General features: G+C 38.8%; 1 protein-coding gene across 3 annotated transcripts; it reads right to left on the reverse strand.

The window, feature by feature from the left end:
• Positions 1-1,086: 1,086 nt before the first annotated feature.
• On the reverse strand, positions 1,087-26,135 carry FAM98A (family with sequence similarity 98 member A). Of its 3 annotated transcripts, none has more exons than XM_054995600.1 (9): positions 26,054-26,135; positions 25,621-25,706; positions 22,627-22,775; positions 21,320-21,454; positions 19,328-19,512; positions 18,693-18,773; positions 13,644-13,760; positions 5,148-5,315; positions 1,087-2,877 (listed from the first exon to the last, which is right to left on the reverse strand). In XM_054995600.1, exons 2-9 carry the CDS (start codon positions 25,671-25,673, stop codon positions 2,101-2,103), a joined length of 1,665 nt encoding a protein of 554 aa, XP_054851575.1. In that variant the 5' UTR covers positions 25,674-25,706; positions 26,054-26,135; the 3' UTR covers positions 1,087-2,100. The 3 variants fall into 3 exon arrangements, with proteins under 3 accessions (XP_054851575.1, XP_054851584.1, XP_054851591.1); XM_054995609.1 differs by having other exon boundaries at positions 26,050-26,102; XM_054995616.1 differs by lacking the exon at positions 26,054-26,135 and adding an exon at positions 25,794-25,813.
• Positions 26,136-26,380: the final 245 nt, after the last annotated feature.

The following is a 26,380-nucleotide window of genomic DNA, read 5'->3' on the forward strand; positions in this document are numbered from 1 at the left end:
ACTCTCCAGTTCTCCCTGCATCTCAATACCTGCTACATGAAATCTTTTACTTTGGGAGATGCCAAGGATTGAGCCTGGCATCTTTTATATGTAAAGCATGTACTCCTCCATGAATTACTAGGAATTAAGAATCTTGCTGCTTAGTTAATACCATACTTGTGGACCATGAGCAACACCTAGTGGGCATAACAGCACTGGCAACCTCGGCACTGCAATTTTGACCTTTCAGCAACCAACAAGTAACTTCAGTTTGCAAACTTATCATGGCCAAAAGCAAAAGTCCTTTTAAATCAGGGGGTTTGAAGGTACACCTAATTCTATGTCCCATAATGGCCAATAAAAGCTATACATTATAATGCATCAATGGGGCAGACTTGTTAAACTGTGCTAAAAAATAAACTGGAGTCTTGTGATACCTTAAAGACCAATAACATTTTACTCCAGCATATGCTCTCTTAAACCCACTTCTTTAGATGCTTTGAGTGGATATGACAAAACCAGAAAAACATACAATTGAGAATAGCACAATCCAGAATGATATGCTCTATACTAGTAAAAAAAAAAATCAAATTGGAAATGGAAAATAATCAAGCAAGGCAGAAAGGAGAATTGGCACAAAATTAAAGCCCCAACTTTGGCAAGTCAAGACAAACCCCCACTGTATTTTTTTGAAATCACTGTAAGAATTGCCTACATTTTAGCAAAATACTTTCTGTATCTATTAAAATAGAAACTTTGAAAAATATATATGGAAGATCTTCTGGATGCCAAATTTTGGGCCAGATACAATCCATGTCCAGTGAAACCAGTGTCTGCCTGTGGTCAGTTTTATAAATCAGACTTAAGTTCTTTATATTTGCATTGAAACCAGGAATCAAAGTTGATACAGATCTCTGTAACATGTACCCAAAACATTCCATGGTGGAGCAGGGGGATGCTTCCTTGTTCCCTTCTTCTACTTCTACCTAGGAAAATGTGGCAACGTTTTTCACTGCTTACAACATATTGTTGATTATATTTAGAAATTACAGAAGATGTGCAACAGTAAAGTTGACTTGCACATGGAGAATTAAAGAGAAACAAACAAACAGGAGAACAGATACTTTTATTGCTCACCTTTTATACAATAGCACACCTTTAGCCTTTTTCTTTCACAGCTTAACAATACTTCTGTACACACACGCACAAAAAATATCAGGCAAGGCGCACTGATGCGATTTTTAGTAAAGAAAAGTGTATCAAACCCAGTTGAAGGGCATTTTGTTCTAAAGAAAATGCCAAAATTAAGTCATCCTGCTTTTGCTGATCAGTGGTATTAACGTGCATAAAACAAATTTCAAATTGCCATTACTGCTAGCTAACTTCAAGTTAAAAAATTAGACTGGTTGGGGGATCAACAGGTTTCTAATGGATGAAAGTCAATTTGAATGATGCTGAAGCACAGCACTACTTATACTATCTGTTCACATCTTAGCTTAGTTGGATCTGCACGGTATGGCAGTGGTTGGAGTCTCCGGAGTTGACTATGAAATAGTATTTTTGATCAATGGGAGATAAGGCTACTGAACAAGTCATCAGCAGTAGAGCTCATATAATAGTTAAGTACAGACCTACTGAAGTAGGCTGCAGTTCTGCACTGTTACGAATGTGTAAGTCCAACTGACTCCAATAGGCCTTACACACAAGTAACTTACTTGCTTATCTACAGCTTTACAATAGAGTCTTGAAAGAAGAATCATAGAATGAAAGGTAATGTTCAAAATGGTTTGAACAGTGTAAGATTTTAACAGAAAGAGGCTGTGTAAAAACAATTTTCTGGTTTGCACATTACAGGTGTGAATAGATCCCCCTGATCTTCAGGTTCCCCTTAACTAAAAAAAAAATGGCTGCTGTTCTATAGTTCTTAAAATATTAAGAGAGGAAAAGCTGCAATTAGATTTGAGGCAGCAGCAAACTGTTATGTGAACCTTCAGGTGTGCTCAAAAGCAAACATTTTCTGAGGGCAACCTTCCACATTAAGATCTGGTACTAATTTGAAAAGAAAAATCGTAATAGACTTCTAATACATGAGCTCTGTCAAGAAAAGGAAGCTTTGTAGCCTCAGCTAGTGAAGTGTCTTCCTTGTCCAAATCCAGACTGATTGTACTGATAACCTCCATGCTGGAAATGTTGCTCAAATTGCCCCCCTTGATTAAAGTTCTGTGCACCTCTTCCTCCCCAGCCACCTCCTTGCCCACCACGACCACCACGACCTCCACGACCACCTCGCCCTCCTCCACGGCCTCCACCTCGATCACTGGGATGCCCATCTTGGTATCTGTTGTCTTGCTGGTAGTTGCCACCACCACCTTGATATCCACTTCCGGAATATGAAGATTGATAGCCACCATAGCCACCTCCTTGGTAGCCACTGCCACTATGATAACCTCCAGTTTGAAAGCCTGCGTCTCTGTAGTTACTATCTCTATAACTGACATCTTGATAGCCACTTCCTCCACCATCAGTCCAGCCTCCCTGAGGCTTGCCTCCTCTTCCCCCTCTGCCTCCATGGTCATAACCACCACGTCCTCGCCCTCCTCGTTCGTGACCCCCATGTTCGTGACCTCCACGACTTCCATATGATGAGTCATACCCTCCTCTGCTTCCTCGGTCATAGCCTCCTTGGTCATAGCCTCCTCGGCTTCCTCTGTCATGACCCCCTTGTTCATAACCTCCACGGCTGCCATATGATGACTCATAGCTACCTCTTCCACCTCTGCCTCCACCACTTTGCTGCTGAATTCCATCCTGTCTTTTTTGCCATGGTGGCATCTCAGGAGGTGGTGGCTCAATTTCATTGGGTCTCCCGCCTCTGTCAGGTACTCGGCCCATCAACACCTGTAAGCAGAAGAAACCAATCTTTGAAAGAGTGAACTCAAAAGAGCAACTGTGGTACTTAATAATCGGAAATTGGCACTATTTATAAATGCTCTATATAGGAACAGCTTTTTTAATTCAATTTAGAAATAAAAAATGTTAAAATGCTGAATAATAAGGGATTCACAGAGGAGTACTGTCAACAGCTCATTGTATAATAGTTTATGCCAACGTTTAGGTAGGTAGGTGATCAGAATCAGGAATCTTGTTCGTTACATGTTGTTTTTTAATTTATTCTTATCTTTCTTCTTGTTTCAATGAAACACATTCCACCCTCAAAAGAATTTTAAACAAAAGAAAGCCACAGTAATAAGATGTTACATCTAAAACGGAATGTTCCTCCTCCATTTCTGAATAACTTAACCTTGTAGTGGCCTCTATTTGCAAATACAGAACACGCTGCAAAGAGGACTTCTGAAGACCAGAGGGTGGATCCATGGCTGAAATGTAATTTGCAGTCACATATCTCCACTCCTATAGGTTTAACCCACTTTCATTGGAAGTCACCCTGACAATATGTTCCTACAGCTACACAGAGCTATGATGGAGCAATTGCAAATCACCCTGGTCAATTATCTACCTAAAGTAGCTGATACTCTTTTCTAAGCGAAAGACGGCATCACCGGGTTTGTGGCCTTTGTCTACATAACACTGTAGTTATAAAGATCAGCATTTAAGCAGCCAGTAATGGTGGTTGTTGTGGAAGAGAACTACTTATGTGCTATGCTGTACTAGCATGATGGAATAGGACAGAATACAACTACACGGGACACATTGGGTTAATGTGCTGGATCAGTGCTGTGGTCAGACTGTTGACCTGGAGTGGAGTGGGTCATCTCATTCCAGTCATGTTCCATCCACAATGGCTCCCAATTTGCTTCTGGGATTCAAGGTGCTGGTATTGATCTTTAAAGTTCTATGCAGCTTGGAGTCAGCATACCTCAGGGAATGCCTTCTTCCATATGAAACTACCCATCCCAGTCCGGTCAGCTTTGGAAGCCCTGCTTTGAGTGCCCCAGCCATCTGAAGCTAGCTGGCTGGCAACCTGAGAAAGGACTTTCTTAGCTATAGCACTAAAACTCTGAACTTCCTCCCCAAGGAAATTTGTTTGTCTCTATTTTTGTCTTCCACCAGCATGTGAAGATTTTGTTTGGCTTTCTATGCCCCCAATAATTATCAGCCCTCCTCCTGGTTTCAGTGTTGTGTGTTTACATGTTTCTATATTATTTGAAATCCTGTTTTAATGTTAAAACGTCACCTTGGAGACACTCTTTGGGTGGAAAGGCAACATAACAATCTTTTACATACATACATACATACATACATACATACATACATACATACATACATACATACATACATACATACATACATACATACATACATGTGGACCATTACAGAGCAATCTGTCAGTTTTTGATCTACATAAAAGAACTATTAGGACAAAGGAGAGGGAAGAGAAGGAATGCATTGTATATGTGCATGAACATGGCCGTCATCACACGGCCATAAATTTAGCGCCAAACTAGCGCCATCTCCTGCTGAATGCTCACCTTATTCCGGCTCTCTTGTGATTTCGTCATTCTCCCCAATTCACGCTTTGTGACTCTTTATGTCGTCTTTATCCACTTCCATGTGAATCCCCTGAATCGACTATGAACGCTTTGCAACACCAAAACGCTCACTCTCCCCCGATCATCTGTCTCACCTAACACTGATTCTCCTGCCCTACACTCCCACAAGCCCCAGCACGACCCGCAATTAAGCCTCAAAGTAATTTTTTTTAAAACCGTCAGCCTTATAGCGCTACAGAACTCTTCTGCCATGGGCGGGAAACCTCTGCTACCTATCACAGTTGGCTTTTTGGTTGGCCCAGCACAACACTGGTATAATAGAAGAGTGATATAGCGCAAATATGCGAAAAAAATAATTTAAAAAAGGGCGGGATTTTTAGGGCCCCGTTTCCAGAGGCACTTTGACTGACCGTCAAATTGCGCCTTTCCCTTTTAATGTGACTGACTGGAAGCACAAGTAGTCATCAAAAGATGGGAGAATCCGTTCTAATAACGGTAACAGAAGAAACGATTTCTAGTGCAAAACTGACGAAATAAGGGCCCGTGTGACGACGGCCCATGTATGTACTGAAAAGAATGTAATGCCAACACAAGGCATTACATTCAATATCCCCAGCCCTTTGGGAACTATTACACACCTTCGAACCCAACAGATACCTTATTAATGGCACAGGCGGTCTTCTCTCTGATAGACCCACTGCTAGTCCTCATAATCTTTGACAGGTCTTGCCGAGCTGCTAGGAGGTGAGCAACAGAAATAGTACTTTTGGTTGCTAAGATGGCACGTTTTGGCTGATAGACTTTAGCCAATTTCTCCGTTTGGCTCTGTCATACAGAAAGAAAAAAAACAAAGGAGAACTCAACAGAAAGCAGTAAGCTGAACCTAAATATCCAAGGAAATCTCAAATTCCCTGGCATTTTAACAGCAAAACAACCAATGAAAAAACTCTTACTTTGCACATGACTTGATTATCATAATACAAGTGCTCAGAAAGAAAGTGTAAGGTGTTCCCCAAATAACAAATCACCTCCCTCAGTCTATGCAAATGAAATCTAGTTCTGCAGACATTTCCCTAATATTATTTTGTGGTTCATCTCTGCTTCTTTTGTCCCAGAAGAACTTTCAAAGTCTGCATCTTATTCTGCATTTTCGAATCTTATGCACACCACATCTGAAAATCAGTGTTTTTGGTCCAACATCATTGGTTAAATCCAGTTGCTGCTATTGCTGTTCTCAGCATTTGGAGAATGCTTGAACTGAATAAATGGCTGCCTATTATGAAGCTTTCACCAAACTAATGTCTCTTGTAGAAAGGTGGAAAGTTCAGATAAATGTATTATCCAATCTGATGCATTTCTGTTTGCCAAGAGAAGCTTTTCTAAACATCAGTAAACTAGAAGCCCAGCTTATGAAGGGAAACAAGCTCAGCAACTTAATATCAAAGCAAACTGGAGCGTGATCGAAACAGGAAATGTTCAATCAAGTGCTGCACTAGGAAGAAGTAGGACCATGGGCAGAAAACGAGCACAACTGTGGCTGTGCACAAAGCCAACAAACCTTGGTTTAATTAAAATTTGTCATGAAATCTGAATTCAACCTTACAGTAGTAGTTCAAAAAGAAAATAAGGCTAGCTCTTTTTCTCAATAGCTACTCTTAAGTAGTCATGTTGATTCAAATCCTATTTTCACTGCACTCAGTAGTTACTGTTTTTTTTTAAATTAAGGGGAACTTCAGCGGGAGGGGAACCAGTAATGTATTTACCTTGTGGAAAGAGCTGAAAAGGAAACTGATCACCCTGGAGATGGAGATCCAGATGATCAATTACTCTCTTTTCTCCTCTAGCTTTGCATGCCTATCTCCTAATACTACCTAGTGCTAGATTTCCTCACTATATCGAAGGCTGAAATCTCCCCAAGGAACAGAGTTTTTCCACTTGACAACTTCAATTTGCCATCAAAAATAAATGTATGCAGGGGTAGAACTGGAGATATAAAAGAGGGGCACAGAGAAGAAAACTGCCTTATACCAAGTCAGGGCATTGGCCTAACTAGCCAAGTGCTATCTACTCAAAGACCTCAGAAATCCTTCACAGCCTGGCCACCTTGAGCATTTCTTCTACCACTGAACTCTGGTTTTGTTTTAGAAGACATGGGAGGTGAGGGTTTTACAGGGAGGAAGACAGAAGCCAAAGTGTTGTTAAAAATGGGCAGATATAATACAAGAGGTAAAAGTCTGATAGCACTAGCATGCAGGAATTGCAACTCTTAGTCAAAATTTTAATGTCACCTAAAGTGTCTTTTGTGACATTAGTTTTCCCCATTTACAACTGTCCTGAAAAGCAGGAAAACATGTAGGAAGTGCTATTCCATAAATATTTAACTACAGTTTCTCTGGTTCTCCCAAAACATGGTAAGCACCAAGTGATGTATGAATGAGCTGCACTAAAAATTTTCCATCAGAACAATATGTAAGCTACTTTGCTAAAAGACTGTACAACCCTGCCACTCAGTTGAAAAAAAATAATATTGCGACTTCCGGCTGGGGATCCATGAAGGTCTAACGCAGCTCTAAGTGCTGAGCTGACCGGGCTGCCGTTTCAACGGCCGGCGGGGCAACACACGCTCGCGGCCAACTGTTCTCAGGCAGAGAACAGGCATAGAACGCTTAAGTACCTCAGGGCGTGTTGATTTCGGGCGAGGGGGGGTCCTGCGCAACGGACTCTCTCCCGACCCTTGAGGTCCCACCCTAAGACAGGTCGGCTAAAATCTCTGCGGCAGTCCTGGAGCCAATGCGGCTGGCATAAGACCTACATGCCCAAGCTTCAACAGGGGGAAAGAAGCTGAAGGAGAATCTGAGATTGAAACAGTGATTACAACCCAGAAAGACGTTTAAAAAGGTAAAGATCACTATCTCTTGAAACGGGATGGATTAATTAAAGTAATGAAGTATTAAAGTGGACTTTTAAACTGCAACAGATTGATTATAAAGAGGGGAAGATTCGGCAAGAATTGTATTAGAAAAAGGACTAAGCTAAACGAAGTTATTAAAGAAATTGGACTATTGTTTTTCATACCTGTGGTCACAAGGAGATAGTAGGCTGTGAGAAAGTTTTTACCATCGCGAGAGCTGCTGTGGGGAGTCAGGAAACAGGAAGTACGTAACAGCAATAGAGCTGCTGGAGAGAGACGGCCCCTACTGGAGGACAGGAAAAAGGGAATCGCCATCTTTGAAAAGGGAAGAGTCTCGACTTCAGCAGGAGAGGAAGTAGGCCATATTGGATTACAAAAACTATAGAAAAATCATAGAGAAAAGACGCCCGACATTTTGGACTCTTTAACCTTTTTTTTTTCCTTATAAAAGCGGGACATTTAAATTAAATTAAAAGAACGCCAAGCCAAACGCCACTGAGTTAAGGAAGCGAGCAGACTCGTGGGAGCGAGGTAAAGCAAGCCCCACGATGTCGAAAAAAGAGTGGCAAATGGCGATAGAGAACTTGGATAAAAAACTTTCAGAAGCGATTAAGGAGCTCAAGGACATGAAACCTGAGCTGGTGAAAGAGGTTAAAGAGACAGTAAAGAATGAACTGGCAGAGGTGAAGAAGGGTATGGAAACAATACAAAATGACCTGCAGGTGACACAGCAAAGAGTCAAGGTAGTGGAAAATGCGGTGGAGAACCTAGCAGACACGCAACGAACAGAGATGAGGGTGATGAGGGGAAGAATGGCAGTTGCGGAGAGTAAACATATGGAGAAGCAGCTGAGGTTTTGTGGCTTGCCGGAAGTGGAAGGAAAGACAGCCCAAGAACAAATTGCCGAGGTGTTAGCAGAATACCTGGGGAAGGAGGAGGAGGAAACTGTGGCTATCCTAGATGTGGTGTACCGTATAAATTCAAGATTTGCGACCCAGAGGAAACTACCAAGAGATGTGATTGTGCAATTTACGACTAGAAATGTAAGAGAAATGATTGTGAGTAAGCAATTTCAAGACCCATTGGAGGTTGATGGTAAGACGGTTATTATTATGAAGGAGCTACCAAGATCGGTGTTGCTTGACCGGAAAAAATATAAAGCTTTAGTCCAGATTCTGAAGGACATGAAAATAAGGTACAGATGGGAATTACCGGAAGGATTGTCATTTGAGTTTGGAGGAGTGAAAAAGCGCATCAGATCTGAATTTGAAATGGAAAAGTTTTTGAGGGACAATGAAAAAGACTTACCAGCAACAAGGCTATGAATATGGAGTGCAAAGTTTTATCTTGGAATGTAAATGGACTTAACTCACCCAATAAGAGAAAAAGTATTTTCCACTGGCTATTAAAACAGAAATGTGATATTGTGTGTTTGCAAGAGACTCATATTAGAAAACAGGATGTAAAATATCTTAAATCGAGCAAATTGGGCAATGATTTTGTAGCGGCCACAAAAAAGAAAAAAAGGGGAGTGGCATTATATATAAAAGAGGAGCTACAGGCAAAGCTAGTGATTAGAGATGTGAAAGCCAGATTTTTAGCAGTGGAATGTACATGGAATTTAAAGAAAGTGTTGGTGATTGGAATTTATGCACCTAACGGAGCAAAAGAGAGCTTCTTTGAGGATTTGAGGAAGCAATTAGATGAACTTTCTTATGACCAGATAATTCTTGCAGGAGACTTCAATGGAGTCACAAATTTGGAGCAGGATAAAAAATCAGCAACTGCACAAAAGAAAAGAGGACTATTACCAAAGACTTTTTTCGCATTAATGCAACAGGAAACTTTGGAAGATGTATGGAGAAGACAGAATCCCAAAGGTAGACAATATACATTTTTCTCCGCAAGACACTCCACTCTATCACGAATTGACATGATCTGGGCCTCAAAGGACTTAGTGCTTTGGACTAAGGATGTGGAAATAATGCCCATGGTAGGCTCAGTTCATAATCCAATTATGTGGAAGTTCGGAAAAAGAACTAAGAGGAAAGGATGGAGAATAAATGAGGATTTGTTACAAGAGGGAGAAAATATGGAGATGTTGAGAAGGGAAACTAAGTTCTTCATACAACATAACATGAATCGAGAAGTACCAACCAATAAGGTATGGGATACCTACAAAGCAGTAATTAGAGGCACACTAATGGACTTAAATGGAAGAGCCAGAAAAAAAAGAGAGGAGAAGAGACAGGAGATTATGGAGAAAATAAAAGCCAAAGAAATACAACTAAAGAATACACCAGGGAAAAAGAAAATCTATCAGGATATTAAAATCCTTCAAGAGCAGTTGACGGCAATGAATTACAAAGAACTGGAATGGAATCTTAAGAGAATGAACCAAAAGTCGTTTGAAGGTGCAAATAAACCTGGGAAATACCTGGCATGGCAACTGAAGAAGAGAAAGGAGAAGAAGACAATAAATAAAATATGTGAGGACAATAAAGCACATTTGGAACAGACTGCTATTAGTAGAGCCTTTTACAAATTTTATGCTAAACTGTACAATAAAAAAGAAGTGAATAAAGACTCAATAGCAACATATTTGGGGAAAATGAAGCTTCCAGCAATTTCGGAAGATTGGAGAGACAAATTGAATAGTGAAGTAACAGAGGAAGAGATAAGGAAGGCAATACAGTCAACAAACCTGGGAAAGGCGCCAGGACCTGATGGACTTACAGCTAAATTTTATAAGGTAATGGCCAATGAACTGGTACCATTCCTAAAAGAAGTGATCAATGGTGTTTTGAGAGATCAAAGAATTCCAGATACTTGGAGTGAAGCTAATATAGCATTGATCCCCAAAGAAGGACAAGACTTGACTAATGTTAAAAATTATAGACCTATTTCCTTACTCAGTAATGATTATAAGATCTTTGCGAAGATCTTGGCAGAAAGAGTAAAGGGATGGTTATCCGAAGTTATTGGAGAAGAACAAGCTGGTTTTTTACCGAATAGACAAATCAAAGACAATTTAAGGACAGTTATAAATGCTATTGAATATTATGATAGGCGTTGTGATAAGGAGGTTGGTTTCTTCTTTGTGGATGCTGAAAAAGCATTTGACAATTTGAACTGGGACTTTATGTTTGCCACTATGGAACAGCTACAAATGGGAGAAAGATTCATAAGAGCAGTGAAAGAAATTTACAGAGACCAGAGTGCAGCAATTGTGGTGAATGACGAGCTGACTAAGAAATTGACTATAGCCAAAGGTACAAGACAAGGTTGCCCGCTGTCTCCACTGTTGTTCATTTTGGTTTTGGAAATTTTGATGATACAGATTCGAGAAGATAATGCGATCCGTGGAATAAAAATAAAAGACTTTTCCTATAAGGTCAGAGCATTTGCAGATGATATAATGTTAACTGTGGAAGATCCAATCGAGAACATGCCTAAGGTAATAGAAAAAATCAAATAATTTGGAGATCTGGCAGGTTTTTATGTAAATAAAAAGAAGTCAAAGATACTATGTAAAAATATGACTAAACAAAAACAACAGTTATTAACGGAAATAACAGACTGTGAAGTAACAAGTAAGGTGAAATATTTGGGAATTGAACTGACTGCAAAAAATATAGATCTATTCAAGAATAATTATGAGAAATTGTGGACTCAAATAGAGCAAGATCTGATTAAATGGAATAGATTGAATTTGTCATGGTTGGGAAGAATTGCAGTAGTCAAGATGAATGTGTTGCCAAGAGTGATGTTTTTGTTACAGACAATACCAATTATCCGGGACTCTAAGCAGTTTGAAAAATGGCAGAGGAAAATATCGGACTTTGTTTGGGCAGGCAGGAAGCCTCGGGTGAAAATGAAAGTATTACAGGACGCAAAAGAGAGAGGTGGAATGCAACTGCCCAATCTAAGACTATACTACGATGCAATTTGCTTGGCGTGGCTGAAAGATTGGACGACACTGAAAAACCGCAAATTACTGGCCTTAGAGGGATACAAAAAAATATTTGGATGGCATGCATATCTGTGGTATGAAAAAGTAAAAGCAGATTCTATGTTTTTGCACCATTACATCCGGAGAAGCCTCTTCACAATTTGGAAGAAGTATAGAGATTACCTTCAGGAAGGAACTCCCTCCTGGGTGGTTCCTTACGAAGTAATAAACCCGAGAACTGTTGATAATGAACAACAATGTTTAACGTACAAGGAAATAACACGAACAGATCTTTTTAAATTAAGAATAAAGACGCAAGAAGAGTTGTCTTTAAGTTATGACTGGTTTCAATATAGACAGGTTAGAGATCTTTACAACTCCGACTGTGCAAAGGGAGGGATAAGAATGGAGAACTCGGAATTAGAGGAAGTAATCTTACAAGAAGACAAAAAGGAAATCTCTAAGGTCTACAAGGTGTTGTTAAAATGGTACACTGAAGATGAGACAGTTAAAGTGCAAATGGTGAAGCGGGCTATAAATTTTAACAAAGAAATAACAATGGAGGTGTGGGAATACTTGTGGAAAAATACGTTGAAGATCACGACATGCACCAATATTAAAGAGAATGTCTATAAAATGATTTATCGTTGGTATTTGACACCAAAGAAAATTGCGCTAGGGAACTTGAATACGTCTAATAAATGCTGGAAATGTAAAAAACATGAAGGATCTTTGTATCATATGTGGTGGACTTGCGAAGTAGCTAGGCAGTACTGGGGGGAAGTAATAAGAGTAATAAGTGAGATTTTACAATTTCAAGTTAATAAGAACCCAGAACTCCTGCTACTGAACTTGGGAATTGAGGACATTCCAGCACAATACAGGACATTGCTATTTTATATGACAGCAGTGGCCAGACTTTTGTACGCGCAAAAGTGGAAAGTACAAGAAGTGCCAACTATTGAGGACTGGATTTACAAATTGCTGTACATGGCGGAGATGGATAAAATGACAAGAAAACTGAGAGAGCTTGATCCAGGACAGTTTAACACGGATTGGGAGAAGCTGAAACAGTATTTGGTGAAAAAATGGGAGGTGGGAAGAGAACTGTGGCAGTTTGAAAATTATTGAAATATATCAAAAGAAGAGGGAAGTGACTATACCGGGGGGTGGAGAGTTAATTGAAAATTTCTAAGCAATTATTCTATTTGACTACTATACATAGTATTAAGTAATAGAGGTGTTATTATAAGATCTATAAGGATAGAAATTAATTAATTTCATCACTGGCAGATAATTGTATAATGGAGAATTTATATAATCAAAATGAATGAATGCAAGAAAGGGGGGAAAAATATATAGTAGCATACAGAATATGGGTTAAATTGATTGACTCATGCTGAATGTGTATATGGGTTAAAATGATTGACTATTTTTGGCAGATAGTTGTATAATGGAGAAATTAGATAATTAAAATAGTATAAAGATAAGACATGTAGAAGGAAGTAAAGAGTAACATATGGAGTATGGGTCAAATTGATTGACTTATATTGAATGTATGCAATGCTTATAATGTACTTAAAGTTATGTATAATGAGGGACAAATTGTTTGTACCATATAGACAAGACTAGAATGAGTAAGATAGAGTACAGGCTACTAAAATGACTATTGAAGAATATATGCCAGGAATGTATTATTTAGTTGATAAGTTAAAAGGGAAAGGAAATAGAGATAGCACTGTGTTATAATAGATAAGCTTAGAAGAGAGTGAAAATATATGTTTAATAGATAAAATAAGTTTGAAATGAGTAGGGGTAAAATAGACAAAGGGTTGGAAAACTGTTGGAAGTCAATAAAAGGGGGGGAAAGGGAGGGGGTTAGAATTGGAATATTAGAATTTAAAGGAAATTGATTGTAATGGATATTAAATGTTTCTAATCCAATAAAAAAATTTTTTTTAAAAAAAGAAAAAAATAATATTGCTATCCTAGAATTCAGAGAGCATGAAATTCTTATGAATTTTTGTAAACAAGTGGTTAAATGCAGATATGTAACTAGTCAAATGAAAGAGGCTTCCTCTGGGAATGTATGTAACATATGTAAGGTATTACAAAGCAGCCACCAAACTTTAGTAACATGTTTTTACAAAAAGCATTCAGTAAATTCCATTTCAGTTTAGGCTTCTTTCTAAATTTGGATTTCCCCACCCATATTAACAGAGGAGAAGGTAGTTTTGTAATAATAGCAAGAACTGTTTTATAAACCATGTATATGGAAAGCAAATTGTACCTTTGCTCTGTCTGACCAGCCAAATGACTGGACAGTCACATCCAGACGCTTCACTAACAATTTCCTCCGGACTTCATATTCATTGGCAATGGCTTGATTAATAGCTTCAATTTTTTCCTGAAATGCAAGTTTTTCAGTTTCATTAATTCTGAAATATTATTTCAGGGCACTTCTCTAACATTTCAGCACAACACTGAGTGTTTCACAACCGAGAGAAATTAAAATAAAACTAATTGTGACATTTAACTTACACTTAATAGAATTAGCTTCATCATAACAAGGAGAAAAACATCCCAAAGAGATCTGCTCTCTCCAATACTAACATACTGTCCCAAAAGCTGACACAGAGTCAGCATTGTTTTGCAAGCAATTTTCTTGGAACTGCTGATTTGTTTTCTCTGACACTTCCCAGATAAATAATGAACATGCTAAAAGAGCAATGAAAATGCAAAAAACAACTTGAATGGGGATGGATCTTTGTCTTTACAAGCTAGAGCAGAGTGATGTCAAGACGACTCAAAATCTTTCCTCAGAGCCATAATGAAGCTGTTGACATAAGAAAACTTGACAGAAGTGGAAGAGTATTACCAAGGAGAACAAGATGAGCATTCCCAAATCCCTTTAGATTAACACACCAGAGAGTCTATTACGAACAATGCCCGCAACAGAAGCATCTGTTGAAACAAGCATCTGTGGCTTCATAACAGAAAGACTGCTGCCCCTTGAAAGACTACTGGAGATAGTTTTAGCATGTGGCAGCATTCCCAATGGCTGGGAATCTCAACCCTCTCACCAGCAGGATGTCTCTAGGATCCATGGATTTCACCTTACGGAAGATTTCTGCCAAAGGAAAAGGGTGTGTGTGATTTTTTTGCCAATTCCATGCTCCTACTGCAGTCCTCCATCTCCTCCAAAATGCTATTCCAGGGGGCCAGGGGGTCCCCTATCCCCTAGCAGCAGCATTTCAGGGGGCATTTTGGGCTGTAACAGGACGGGGGAGTTAAGGAAGCTGCACTCTATTGACAGAAATCCTTCTGACTGAAGAGATCCAGGAGGATCTCCACAAATTGGGCAAGTCACCAAAATGTGGCAAACAAAGTTCAATGTGGGCAAGCGTAAGGTGATGCAAAGAGTAAGGTGAACAAAAAAATCCCAACTTTAAGTGTATGCTAATCGGGTCTGAACTTCCAAGACTGGGAAGAAAAGAGACCTTGAGATCATTATGAACAGCTCAACGAAAGTGTCAACTCAGTGTGCCACAGCAGTGAAAAAGGCAAACTCTATTCTGGGGATTATTAGGAAAGGCAATGAAAATAAAATGGCCAATATGATGATGCTCCTGTAGATCCATGGTGTGTCCTCCTTTGTAATACCATGTACAGTTCTGGTCACTGTATCTCAAAAGGGACATTGCAGAGCTGGAAAAAGCACAGGGCTACCAAGATGGTTATCGGTTCGGACGATCTTTCCTATGAGGATAGGGTGAGGAATTTGGGATTTTTCAATTTAGAAAAGAGATGACTAAGGGAAAACCTGATAGAGGTTTATAAAATTATGTACTGTATAGCTCAGGTAAACATAAAGAACTTTTTCTCCCTCTCCCATAATCCTAGAACTCAAGGGCATCCAATTAAGCTGATGGGCAGTAGATTCAGGACAGACAAAGAAAATACTTCTTTATACAATGAGCGATTAAGATGTGGAATTCACTGCTAGAGGATGTAATGATGGCCAGAGGCACAGGCAGCTTTATAAGCAGATTAGACAGAGTCATGGAGGATAGGTCTAACCTATTAGTGGTTACTAGCCATGATGACTAAAGAGAACCTCCATATTCAGAGGCTGTAAACCTCTGAATTCCAGAGCCAGGAGGCAACTTCAAGGGGAGGCCCCAGCCTCTATGTCCTGTTGTTAGCCCTCTATAGTAACTAATTGGCCACTGTATGAGACTGGATGCTAGACTACATGCATCACTGGTCTGATCCAGTAAGGGTCTTCTTATGTTCTTATATTCTTCCATCAGTGGAACTATTCAGTGGGATCAAAGCCCGTATCTTTAGCATCTAAGACACCCTTTGCATTTACTGATATGCAGATGCCATGCTTCCAGAAAGTTGCAATGTCATGGTATTTTGGAAAAGAGCCTAGTTTCTCTGTCAGATACTTATAGCTCCACAGACTGGGTAAATGGATATCATTGGTCTTGACACAGCTAAGGTCCAAAAAGTACCAGAAGTATAACTGAATCATCAGCCATAAACTCATTTATGAAATCCCCTGAAGCCTTATCGTAAGCGCAGCATACGTAACATCCGTTCAAAATAATCTCTTTGTCATCTTCCCTGGCAGTGTGTCATGATTCCCAACAACTCACAATGACTATGATACCTTTTAGAGCCCAAAAGATCCTGTGTAAATTTGGCTGAATGTGATTTTGCACATAAACACTGTACTCCTTTGGAAGCAAGATTAACAACCTTTCAGAACATTTAAGATTTAAAGATTTCAGAAGATTTTACAAATATAACAAAGAATATTTTACAACATAATAAGATACTTCAGTTATCCTTCTGAGACACTGGGTTCTTTCATCTTCTCTTACTCAGGGCAACTCTAATCAGACACTGTGTGCTTCTCATGGAGAGTCATGAATATTTTTCCTCAAGTGCATTTTGCTTTGTGTCCACAGTAAAATTGAAAACTGCAGTACTGACCAGATTCTTCCCTCTAATCATATTGGCTAGGGAAAGTGAGACTTTTATGTTCCTTTTTTCCGATTTCAATGGGCATGGCTCATTCACTTGAGTTACCTGGATAACTGTACTAAACTACACCTTGCCAGCAGACATCTTGATAAAGGACCACTTTCACCAGCTGCTCTCTGCCTATGGCATACTACAATTTGGCTAACACAGATTAATCTTAAGGAGTTGACATTATCTTAAAAAAAAATTGTTCTCGCAACAGCTTTGAAAGATAAGAGGCAACTGTAACTTCTCATAGTTCCCTTCAAACACACTCAAGCAACTAACATAAATTAGCAGGATTTGGAACGTGGCGTGTGAGCCAGCGAGAATGGCTGTGTGTTAGCTGAGCTCCATCTCTCCCTTGCCCAAACCTTTATTAAAATCAACAGAATGAATACCCTAGTAATTTATTATGGGCAAGCAAGATAACAACAAGAAGAAACAACAAATTAAAGCAGCGAAAAAGTTCCAAGACTTTTACCCTCTGGCTGGTCAGATCACGTTGCAGAAGGAGCACGGTGAGTCAACAGAAATGGCTGATGAACAGAGAAATGACGCAGCCATCACGCCCAAAACACCTGACTCTGAAATGCCCTCTCACTTAGTGATGCTGGAACACAGCATTCTAGCACAAATGATGCTATTATTGCAACCAATTACTATACAACTAGCCAAGATTAAATTGGAGCTGAATAAATAAAAAAGTAGAGAAAGCAATTGATTTAAACGCTGCTACACAAAACAAAGTTCAAGAGATGCAAACTATCCAAAATGCTTTTCAAGAAAAAATCCTGCAAACAGAAGTCGCTCAGCCAACGGAACCTTCGATTTAGAGGCATAGATGAAAATAAAACTGTAAATAAAGATATAGTCGCATTTATGGACTCCTGGCTAGCAACAGCCATTCAACTAGAAGATGGAGTTGCCCCGATAATCAAGAAGGCTTACTGAGGAGGATGAAAAAAAGCAAAGGGCATCTCCAAGAGATATACTAGTTTAATTCTAGGATCATAGATCTCAAAAGAGAATCATAATGGAAGCCAGAAGATCAGGATCACTTCTTCAAGAAAACAATCCAGTTTTGGTTTTTACAGACCTACCTAACAAAGTTCTATCCAAAAGAAAAGAAATGAGGTCTACTATGGATGCTTTAAAGCAAGCAGCCATTCCTTATAGTTGGGTGAACTTAACTACACTATCAGTAACCTTCCAAGGGACACAACTTGAGGCTTCTGATGCAGAAACCGGGAAAACTCTACTACAAGAAATCAACACTGAAGTCCCTATGGATCTTGATAAATGCTCACAAAAGAGGAAGATGGATCAGACTCTTTCACCTCTTAAGGGAAGCAAAATCTCCGTGCGTTATTCCTGAATCTATGAACATGGACTTTCTATAACACATATTAAGGGTATCGTAATACTATATATTTGACTTTGCATTTATCTTTGAATGCTTGGGTTGAGGGAGGGCTCGGATACTCAAGAGTAGCCTCTAGTTAGGGAATTTTTCTTTACACAGCTCATTAACTTTAGTTAGTGACCGACAGCTGAAGCGTGAAGGCTAACACTTCAGCCACAGGGAGCTGTAATACATACAAAGTTTGTACTAACCAGAAGACCATTTTAGGGGAGGGAGGGTATAAGAGATTTAAGTTCTTAAAACTAAAGGGAAGTCAAAGGGTGGGAATAGAGAGAGGGGTTTAGGGAAGGGTGGGTAAGATACAGAGAAAAGTGAAACGAGGGTAGATAATAAAAGTAAGTTTTAGTAATAGGCTTAATAAGTTAGATAGTGTTTTTATTAAGGTTGAATTGTTAATAGTTAATACATTTTAATAGTTCATTTGTTAAAGTAGTTAGTGTTTTTATAACTCATATTCATAGTATACCAATCAAAATTTGATTAGTTAATAGTAGAGAATATTATAGAAAAGAGTCAAGTTTAGGAGAATAATAGTTTAAGACATTTAATATAATTTTAGGCATTTAAAATTTAATAATCTATCTACAATTTCTACTTGTGGTTAATGGTTTAAAAAAAATTATAAAAATACTTTCTATATCAAAGTACATTAAACTGTGGTTATTGAATTATATAGACTTCATCTATTTTTTATTAAAAAACAAATAAATAAAATAATAAAGAGCTATTTACAATATATAAAAAGGTGGATCCTTCTATTTCTGATATTGCAATTTCATTCATATTGTTTGTCATGCTTTACAGATTATAAAAATGAATTCTATGTCATACACAGAAAAGTGATGCCAGAAACTAGATGTCCAATGACAAATGACTCACCCAATGAACTGGACCCAGAGGTTTTGAGAGCAAAGGTTTTTCTACGTGATTCGGTGGAACCTTCGCTAATGTTTCTTTTAACTGAAACAAAATATACTGTGTTAAGGTATTATCCTAAGAACTAGGTCATGGTCTCTCCTCAACACCCAAAACACTTAAGTTTTAGAAAGTTTAAGCATCTATGTTTAACACATACAGTTTTTTAAAAAGAATTGTCCAAAAATCCTAATTCAAGAACTGTATCTTTTGACAATTTATTCAACAAGTATATTTTTGAATAAAAATTCTGAGGGCAGGAGAATGCTTTAGTCTATTCTCCCCTCAAAAGCCCGTGAGCAGATGTCATAACATCTAAAACCATTCATTTCACTAAGGGTCAAGGATAACCAAGAAACCAAAGTCTAATGAGAAAGCGCTGGATCCAAAGAAGTATAAACAGGCCTTGTGCATGCATTGGGGCAATCCTGCTCATATCCCACTGCAGCCCCTCACCCCCAAGTCCTCTCCTAAGAGTGGCAAAGAGGCTCATGGATGAGTCAAACTGTAATTTGCACCCTCTCAACTGTGTGCAAACAGAACTGCATTTGAATTCAAGTCATTGTAATATTATAATAATATTGACCCTCAGTTCTTACTTTTTTTTCTATTCCACTGAAGAACTGGAACATAGTTATGTTGGCTGGAGGCTTGGACATGCCTAAAGCAATACATATGCCTTTAAGCTCCTGAAAGACTTCACTACCGCCACCTTCCTGGGCTTTTTTTGGAGGAGCATTCACACACAGCATTCTGGCAGCTTCTAATTCTGAAATGAGGTATGCTGAAAGAAGAAAAGTTACAATTCAGCATAATACAGCTGTGTTCATTTTTAAAGCTTCAGAAAACTGGAATATTTACTGTAGTTATTTGGCTACATAGGAACCAAATTTTGTATTCTACAGTATGTTCATGTTGAGAATAACTGAGCAACAGAACAGAGTCAGAAAGAATGCGGCACAAAGAGAGGCTTCTGAGATCAAATGTGAAAAGTCTACTAAGGACCAGAGAGATGCACCTGACAAGTGACCAAACAGCATTTCTCACAGATGTGAGAATATCAAGTGGAACTGTGGATGGTAAGGGAAAAGAGCCTCATTGATACTTCTTCTAGCTTACTATATAACCAGCACATTAATCATTTTTATTAACAAATACTAAACAGGAAGCAAATTATGCCAATATAATTGAATCTGAGACTCTCTTGTTATTGCAGGTTTAAAAAAATGAACAGAAAAGCAAAAATGTCACTATTATCTCCCAGTAGCATAAAAAGAAACAAAGTAACCAATTGCAGAGACAAATCTGCAATTTTTTAAAACAAATCAAAATAGGCTGGTTTGTGCTCTTGATTATACACCCCTTGCCCCAGCTATTGGAAAAATAATCCATAGATACTGGAATCTTGTAGAGGACATTCCAGGTTGCAGGGACCCTCCTATAGTTGCCTATCGTAGAACTTGAAACATTAAGAACATGCTAATTAGATCTGAGTTTACTGACAGGACAAAAACAAACACCTACCAGAGGGTCATTATGCATGTGGAAACTGTAGGGTTTGCCCACTTGTAATGAATGCACAGGAACTTACTCCTTTACAGATAAAATCAACACATAAGTTTACAAACTGCAATACTGCTAACGTTGTTTATTTGATCCAGTGTCGCTGTTTATTATTGTATGTAGGCAAAACAATTTGGGCTGTAAGACTAAGAATACTTGAACATTTGTCACGTATAAAAAACAAGGTGACAGAAGCTCCATTAGTCATTTTCTGGAAGCAGGACATAGAGAAACAGACTTGAAAAATACAGTTTTGTATACAACAAAGGAAAGGTTTCCAGAGGCTATAAATGTAGATCTGCGTAGGAGGGAAACCTTTTGGATTTATAAACTGAATACCTTAATCCCCAGAGGACTGAACATCAATAATGATTATGCATGTTTCCTCTAGCGGAGGGCAGCTGGTCACTTTAAATTTATGTTCAGTTGCCAGCTGTGATTAAAAAAGGAGTAGGTTTGAGGCTTTTATCACACAACAGCCTTCCTTAGGAGCAGCAACCGATGCATGTCTAAGTGTAGTTTGAATGGGAGTAAGTGCAATAATGTTATTGCGTTTATGCATGTTTTTCAAACTATGTTTTTGTATAAAGGTTTCTGAATATTGAAAATAACGTCGGTGAGATAACCGTTTTGAAAAAGACCCTGAAACGGGACCCCCCCAAATGAACTGGTCTGCCCGTTAGATGGTATAAATTCCAACCTGCATGTACTTGGACCTATACTTGAAGTTGGATCCTATGAACTTTTTGAGTGATCCTAAGGAATACTAATGGACTTTAAAAGTTTATAGGTAGTATCATCATTGCTTTGCACTAGCACTTTATGTATAGGTCTGTATATGAAGACTGTGTGTATTGATATATATTGAATGGCAAATTGAACTATGCAATAACAATAAGAATATTTTTGCAATTGTTTTAAGTGTTTATTTCATTAGGCTGTCACGATTATTGTTCTCTATTGCTAAAAAGAAACAAAAGCAAGTATTTTATCATCCGTATTTCCACTAAATGTTTTCTTCTACTTACTGAGCAGCAAAAGGCAGTTCTTCTGGTTGAGAAGGCGCTTTGTAACGTCTCCTGATGTTAGTGTTGTGTATGGGCAGTTCATTTCACCAAGCAGTCCACTCATTTCAAGCTGGAACTCATCTGCTTCACTTGGACCTCAAATCACAGATTTAAGACAAGACTGTTTAGTTCTTGCAGGCCCTGAATTCTGATTAAAGGGGATATACTACCTAGCGGGATTGAAGTGATACTCATTGAAGCTAATTTTCCTGCTGCCTCTCTTCCACTGCAACTTGTTGTGTCTTTGAAATCATTCTCAATGGGATCAGTTGACTCACAGGAACAGCATGGAGAAGGGTAAAAAAGAGGGTCTGCAGTCAGGAGGGAGAAATAGCTAATATTGCTTGCTCATTCCCCCTTCTTCTTTTCTGGTAACAAAAGCGTCTTCCCCCTCAGCAGAAAACATGGTTAGGATCCAGCCCAAATGTAAAGTCAGGCAAAACTGTTTTCAGATTTTATGGATATCAAATTCATAGCTGTAGATTAAAATGTAGAATTTAGTTCACTTTTCTTTTAAAAAAAGATAAGAACACGGTTTCTAACAGAATTCACTCAAGAATAGTTAGGGTAAGCAATTTCCTGTTGATCGTTTTCTCCTCTTTCCATGCTTTTAAAAATGTAGCAGAAAACATACAAGGCAGGGTATATGCAGCAATTCTAATGGAACACAGAAATAGTATATAGTGCTGGATACAGAATTCCACTTCTTGAGAAACTCAACTTCCATTTTTCAAAACAGCAAGTTTTCAACTTGAAATATGTTTGAAAGTGTAAGCAACTTCAGAAAAGATGTCTAAATATGACTCAGCGGGTGACCCCTGGTAACAGGTATAGGTTCAGGGCCCTGCATAACTCCTTGGCTGTTCCCATTACTAACTGACACAAGAGAAGCAAAATTAAATAAATTATGCAAATGTGCACATTTTGATAATTTAGAGACACTGCAGAATTCAGCTTTGCTTGGTATGGAATATGGATGGTGCAGGTGCAAAACTGATTTTTAAAGTCTGGAGTACACACTGAAGTTATCTAAACCTGTAATTGTGCAGTTATTTCTTCACAATAGTAATTTTTAAAAGCTGCAGGGGGGGATCAAGCTCTACTGTTCAAAGAAATGACAAGAACTTTACAAGCCCAGTCCTGATAAATCATCAAATAATTAGCTACTTCAATATTCAACATATATTACATTAATGTTGGAAGAATTTTCAGGATTAGTATGAAAGTCACAGAAATGTATAAATGTGATCAAAGTAACATCTACTCACTGTTAGTTGCTTGTACATTTTCTTCTAGTTTGCAAAATAACCTTAATTCTGAAACTATCCAAGCACAAAGTTTGGTAAACTCAGGAGAACTGGCTCCACCAGAAGCTGCCTGAGTTAGAGCTCCATCTTCTAACAATGGGCCTTTGTAACTAGCAAACAAAAATAAGAATTCTATGTTAGATCCATTGTACATCTAATTGGGTATACAATCTATGGAATTTACAGTGACAACTGTATGTAAAGTTTGTAAACTTCAATCCCAGGCTTGGGAGTAAGCACCAATGATGTTAAAGGAGTTAGGTGGCCCCTAACCTGTGGAACAGCCTGTATGAGGAGGTCTCCTGACTTTCTGCAAACAATGAAAAACCGAATTATTCACAAAGGCTTTTTACTCAGATAGGAGGGCGGTATTGTAGGAAGGGGGGCTTCAGATGCTTCGCTGAGTTAGGGACCACAGACTTCACCACTATGTTGCCCTACATATTATTTGCTGCTTTAAATTTGTACTCCTATATACTACCTGTGCTTCTTATTGTCTAATGTCAGTCCTAGAATTGATTATGTTCTGTTTCAGCAACTCTTCAACTCTATATTGGATCCTTGCTAATGCTATGTTTTTGTAAACTATATTTATCCTATGGCATTATTTATGGAAATGTCCTTGACACTGTATGGAAGTGTCTTTGATACTGATTGTACTAATCTCACACTATGTAATCTGCCTTGAGTCTCAGTGAGAAAGGTGGACTATAAATGACACAAACAAACAAACAAACACAAACAAACATGACGTTCTCGTCCTTAAACCACAGAAGCAACACCAGAGGCATTTTTAAAACTTCAAAAAACAACTAGTTAGTTTATTTACATTAGAGGGGATAAGTTAGGTGAAGTCAGGAGTTGAAACCTTTTGAGGTAAAATTCAACAAATATATACCTAGTTCACTGAGGTAAAGTTCAGAACATGCACAGACTTCAGTTCTTATAATCTTCACTATTACTTAAGGCTTCTGTTTTTAGGCTTTATTCCCTTGTTTTCCCCCCAAGCACTTGAGTATACTTCCTTTTTAGTATTCTCTTCCTCTTCTGGGGTTAGGAAGGCTGATACTCCCTCTCTAGTACCCCAAGCACACACCAGTGCTTTCTTTCAGTCCTTAACTTTATCTGAAGGCCCCACAGACAGTTTTCAATCCCACTCAACCAGGGATCTCTCCACTCTCAGAGCTATCTTCCTGTTTAACTGGGAAGGAAATATCTCTTTTCCCAAGGAGATCTACCCCTGTCTTTTGACCCGTTTGGGAGTCTGCATCTATTACCCAAAACTCCTGCCAACTTTCCTAGTTTTCCTGCTCGTGTTGAAATTGCTTTCCCTGAGGACTCTGTCTCTCAACTCTCCTCACAGAATCTCTCTTTCTGCCAGGACTGAAAAAAACATCCTCTCTCAGCTCAGGCTACCCAATCAGATGACTTTGGAATAATCTCTGACTCCAAGAGGGATTAACTCTTAACAGTCCTGCAAATGTGTGTACACACAACCCTTCCAGGCTTCTCTAAAACATGCAGACCATCACAAGTTCACTTCCAAATAATTTAGGATCACAGTCACCACCCCATCAAAAATAAAGCAGAAAGGGCAAAATAGGAGAGTTTTTTTAACATGAAAAATTAACAAACCTCATACAAAATAGATAAAAATATGATGACAACAACAAGTTTTTTAACAAACTGGCTGTGCTCATCCTTGCAAAACAAATGATATAGGAACTGCATCTACTTATGAAAGAACTGGGAGGAAAGGAGACATGGTATAGCCTGATCTTGCCAGATCTCAGAAGCTAAACAGGGTTGGTATTTGGATGGACAACCACCAAGGAAGACTCTGGAGAAGGTGGCACTGACAAATCACTTCTGCTTTTCACTTGCCTTGAAAGCCCCTTGCTGGGATCACCATAAGTTGCGACTTGACAGCACATGCACATAGATATACATGAGAGAACTAGAGCAACATCTTCAACAACACACAGATCTTTTTGTACAGGATGTTTACTGAGAAAATGAACCATTTTTTGTAGTCCACATGTTTCCCCTCAATACCATATTTCCCCATAATTCAAGCTACAATAAACTGATATCTATAACAACTCTTCCATTCCTATTATGATGGCTGTGAGCATCATGGCTGCATAAATGCCATGATAATCTTATAAACACTGTTTGCAATATAAGCAAACAAAAGTAAACTCCACTATCTCTATTTTGTAAACATGTTTAGATTAAAAAAATATAATACTTTTCCACTTCCTGAATCATTCATTAAGTCAGGAGTGTTTTAAAAGTAAAAAAAAAAGAATCTGTGCATGCCCTTAACTCCCACACTGAATCACACATACAACAGTGTTAAGGGATGGGACGGGGGTTGTATTGCAAAATAAAATGAGATAATAAAAACAAAGATTTTTAAAAAATTAAACTCTGTAATTTCCTTTATAAAGCAAATTATAAACATGGTACTAGATAATTATCATGGATACACATTTTTTCCTACTGAAGCATACCTTGGCACATAACATTAGGCAATAACATTGCTCTTCCAGCGTTATGATTTAGAGTAAGGGGGGGATGAGGATGCATAAAAAAGGAGTATTTATTATACTTCTAGCCCTTCCATCCATGTTACCAAACCACCGCTGCTTCACCTCAAGAACGTATTAGTAGCTTCCAGAAATTTCACAGGACCCAATGAAGTAAATCTTTGTTCTTCAGAGAATATTATTTTAAGAAATCTAAAAGATACTTTCTTTCAAGATACTCTTAACATTAAAGAAATATATACACACACCTAGCTAAAAACGATACATTTCAGAGAAGTAATCGCAGTCAAGGAAGTTAACATGACAAACAAAGAAGAGAGGACAAAAAGAACAGAGATTTTTAAAAAGAATCCTGTATATGTCAAAAACCACAATGCTAACACGTGCTTGTTCCAATACATACCCTAGATCTTCCAGCGACTCTAGAATGTCATTCTCCATGAGCTCAAACTCCATCCTGAAGCTTCAGAATGAGCATAAAACTAGAACCTGCAGAATACGAGGAAGCAAATGTGTATCACGCAGAGAAAAGGGAATGCTTTATATTTTCAGTAAGATTTGCTGCTGCTCACTCACCTTGCTACGCTGAAGGGTGTATATAAAGAGTCAGTCCTCCACCCCCAAAGGCACTACCCCACTGAATTCCCACACGCCACCTTTCCTATACTGACCCAGAGGCAAAAAGTCATTGGAGACTTGAGCCTCAACGCCCCACACCATGTGGGTCCCACAGCCCCTCTCCTGAAAAGGTGACGCTTCTCCTCCTTTCTTCGTCTTCCCTTCCCCACTCCGCTGCTGGCAGCCCCTGTCCCCCAATTTCCCACCACATCACCTGCCTTTTGCGCAGCTGCTACGCGGCCGACTGCTGGGTTGGCATGTCAGAAGGTGGGGGAAGGGCTGAGAGGGGGAAAGGCCCCCTTTCGCTGACCTCTCACCTTCACTGGGGAGCCGTCCGAGCCAAGCCTGACTGAGTTCTCCTCAATGGGAATTTTGAATCCGACTGTTTCCTTGCTCTTTTTAACTGGTCTTATCGTGTGAAACACAACTTCCCTTTTCTTAGAAAAAAAAGCAACACTGGAATGTAAAATAAATATTTTTTGTCAGGCATATTATTAGACAACTTGATACGAAAGACCTTCTCGCCGCGGAACTCGCTTGCCTCT

The sequence above is a fragment of the Eublepharis macularius genome, chromosome 1, assembly GCF_028583425.1.
Source record: "Eublepharis macularius isolate TG4126 chromosome 1, MPM_Emac_v1.0, whole genome shotgun sequence".
Lineage (NCBI taxonomy): Eukaryota > Metazoa > Chordata > Lepidosauria > Squamata > Eublepharidae > Eublepharis > Eublepharis macularius.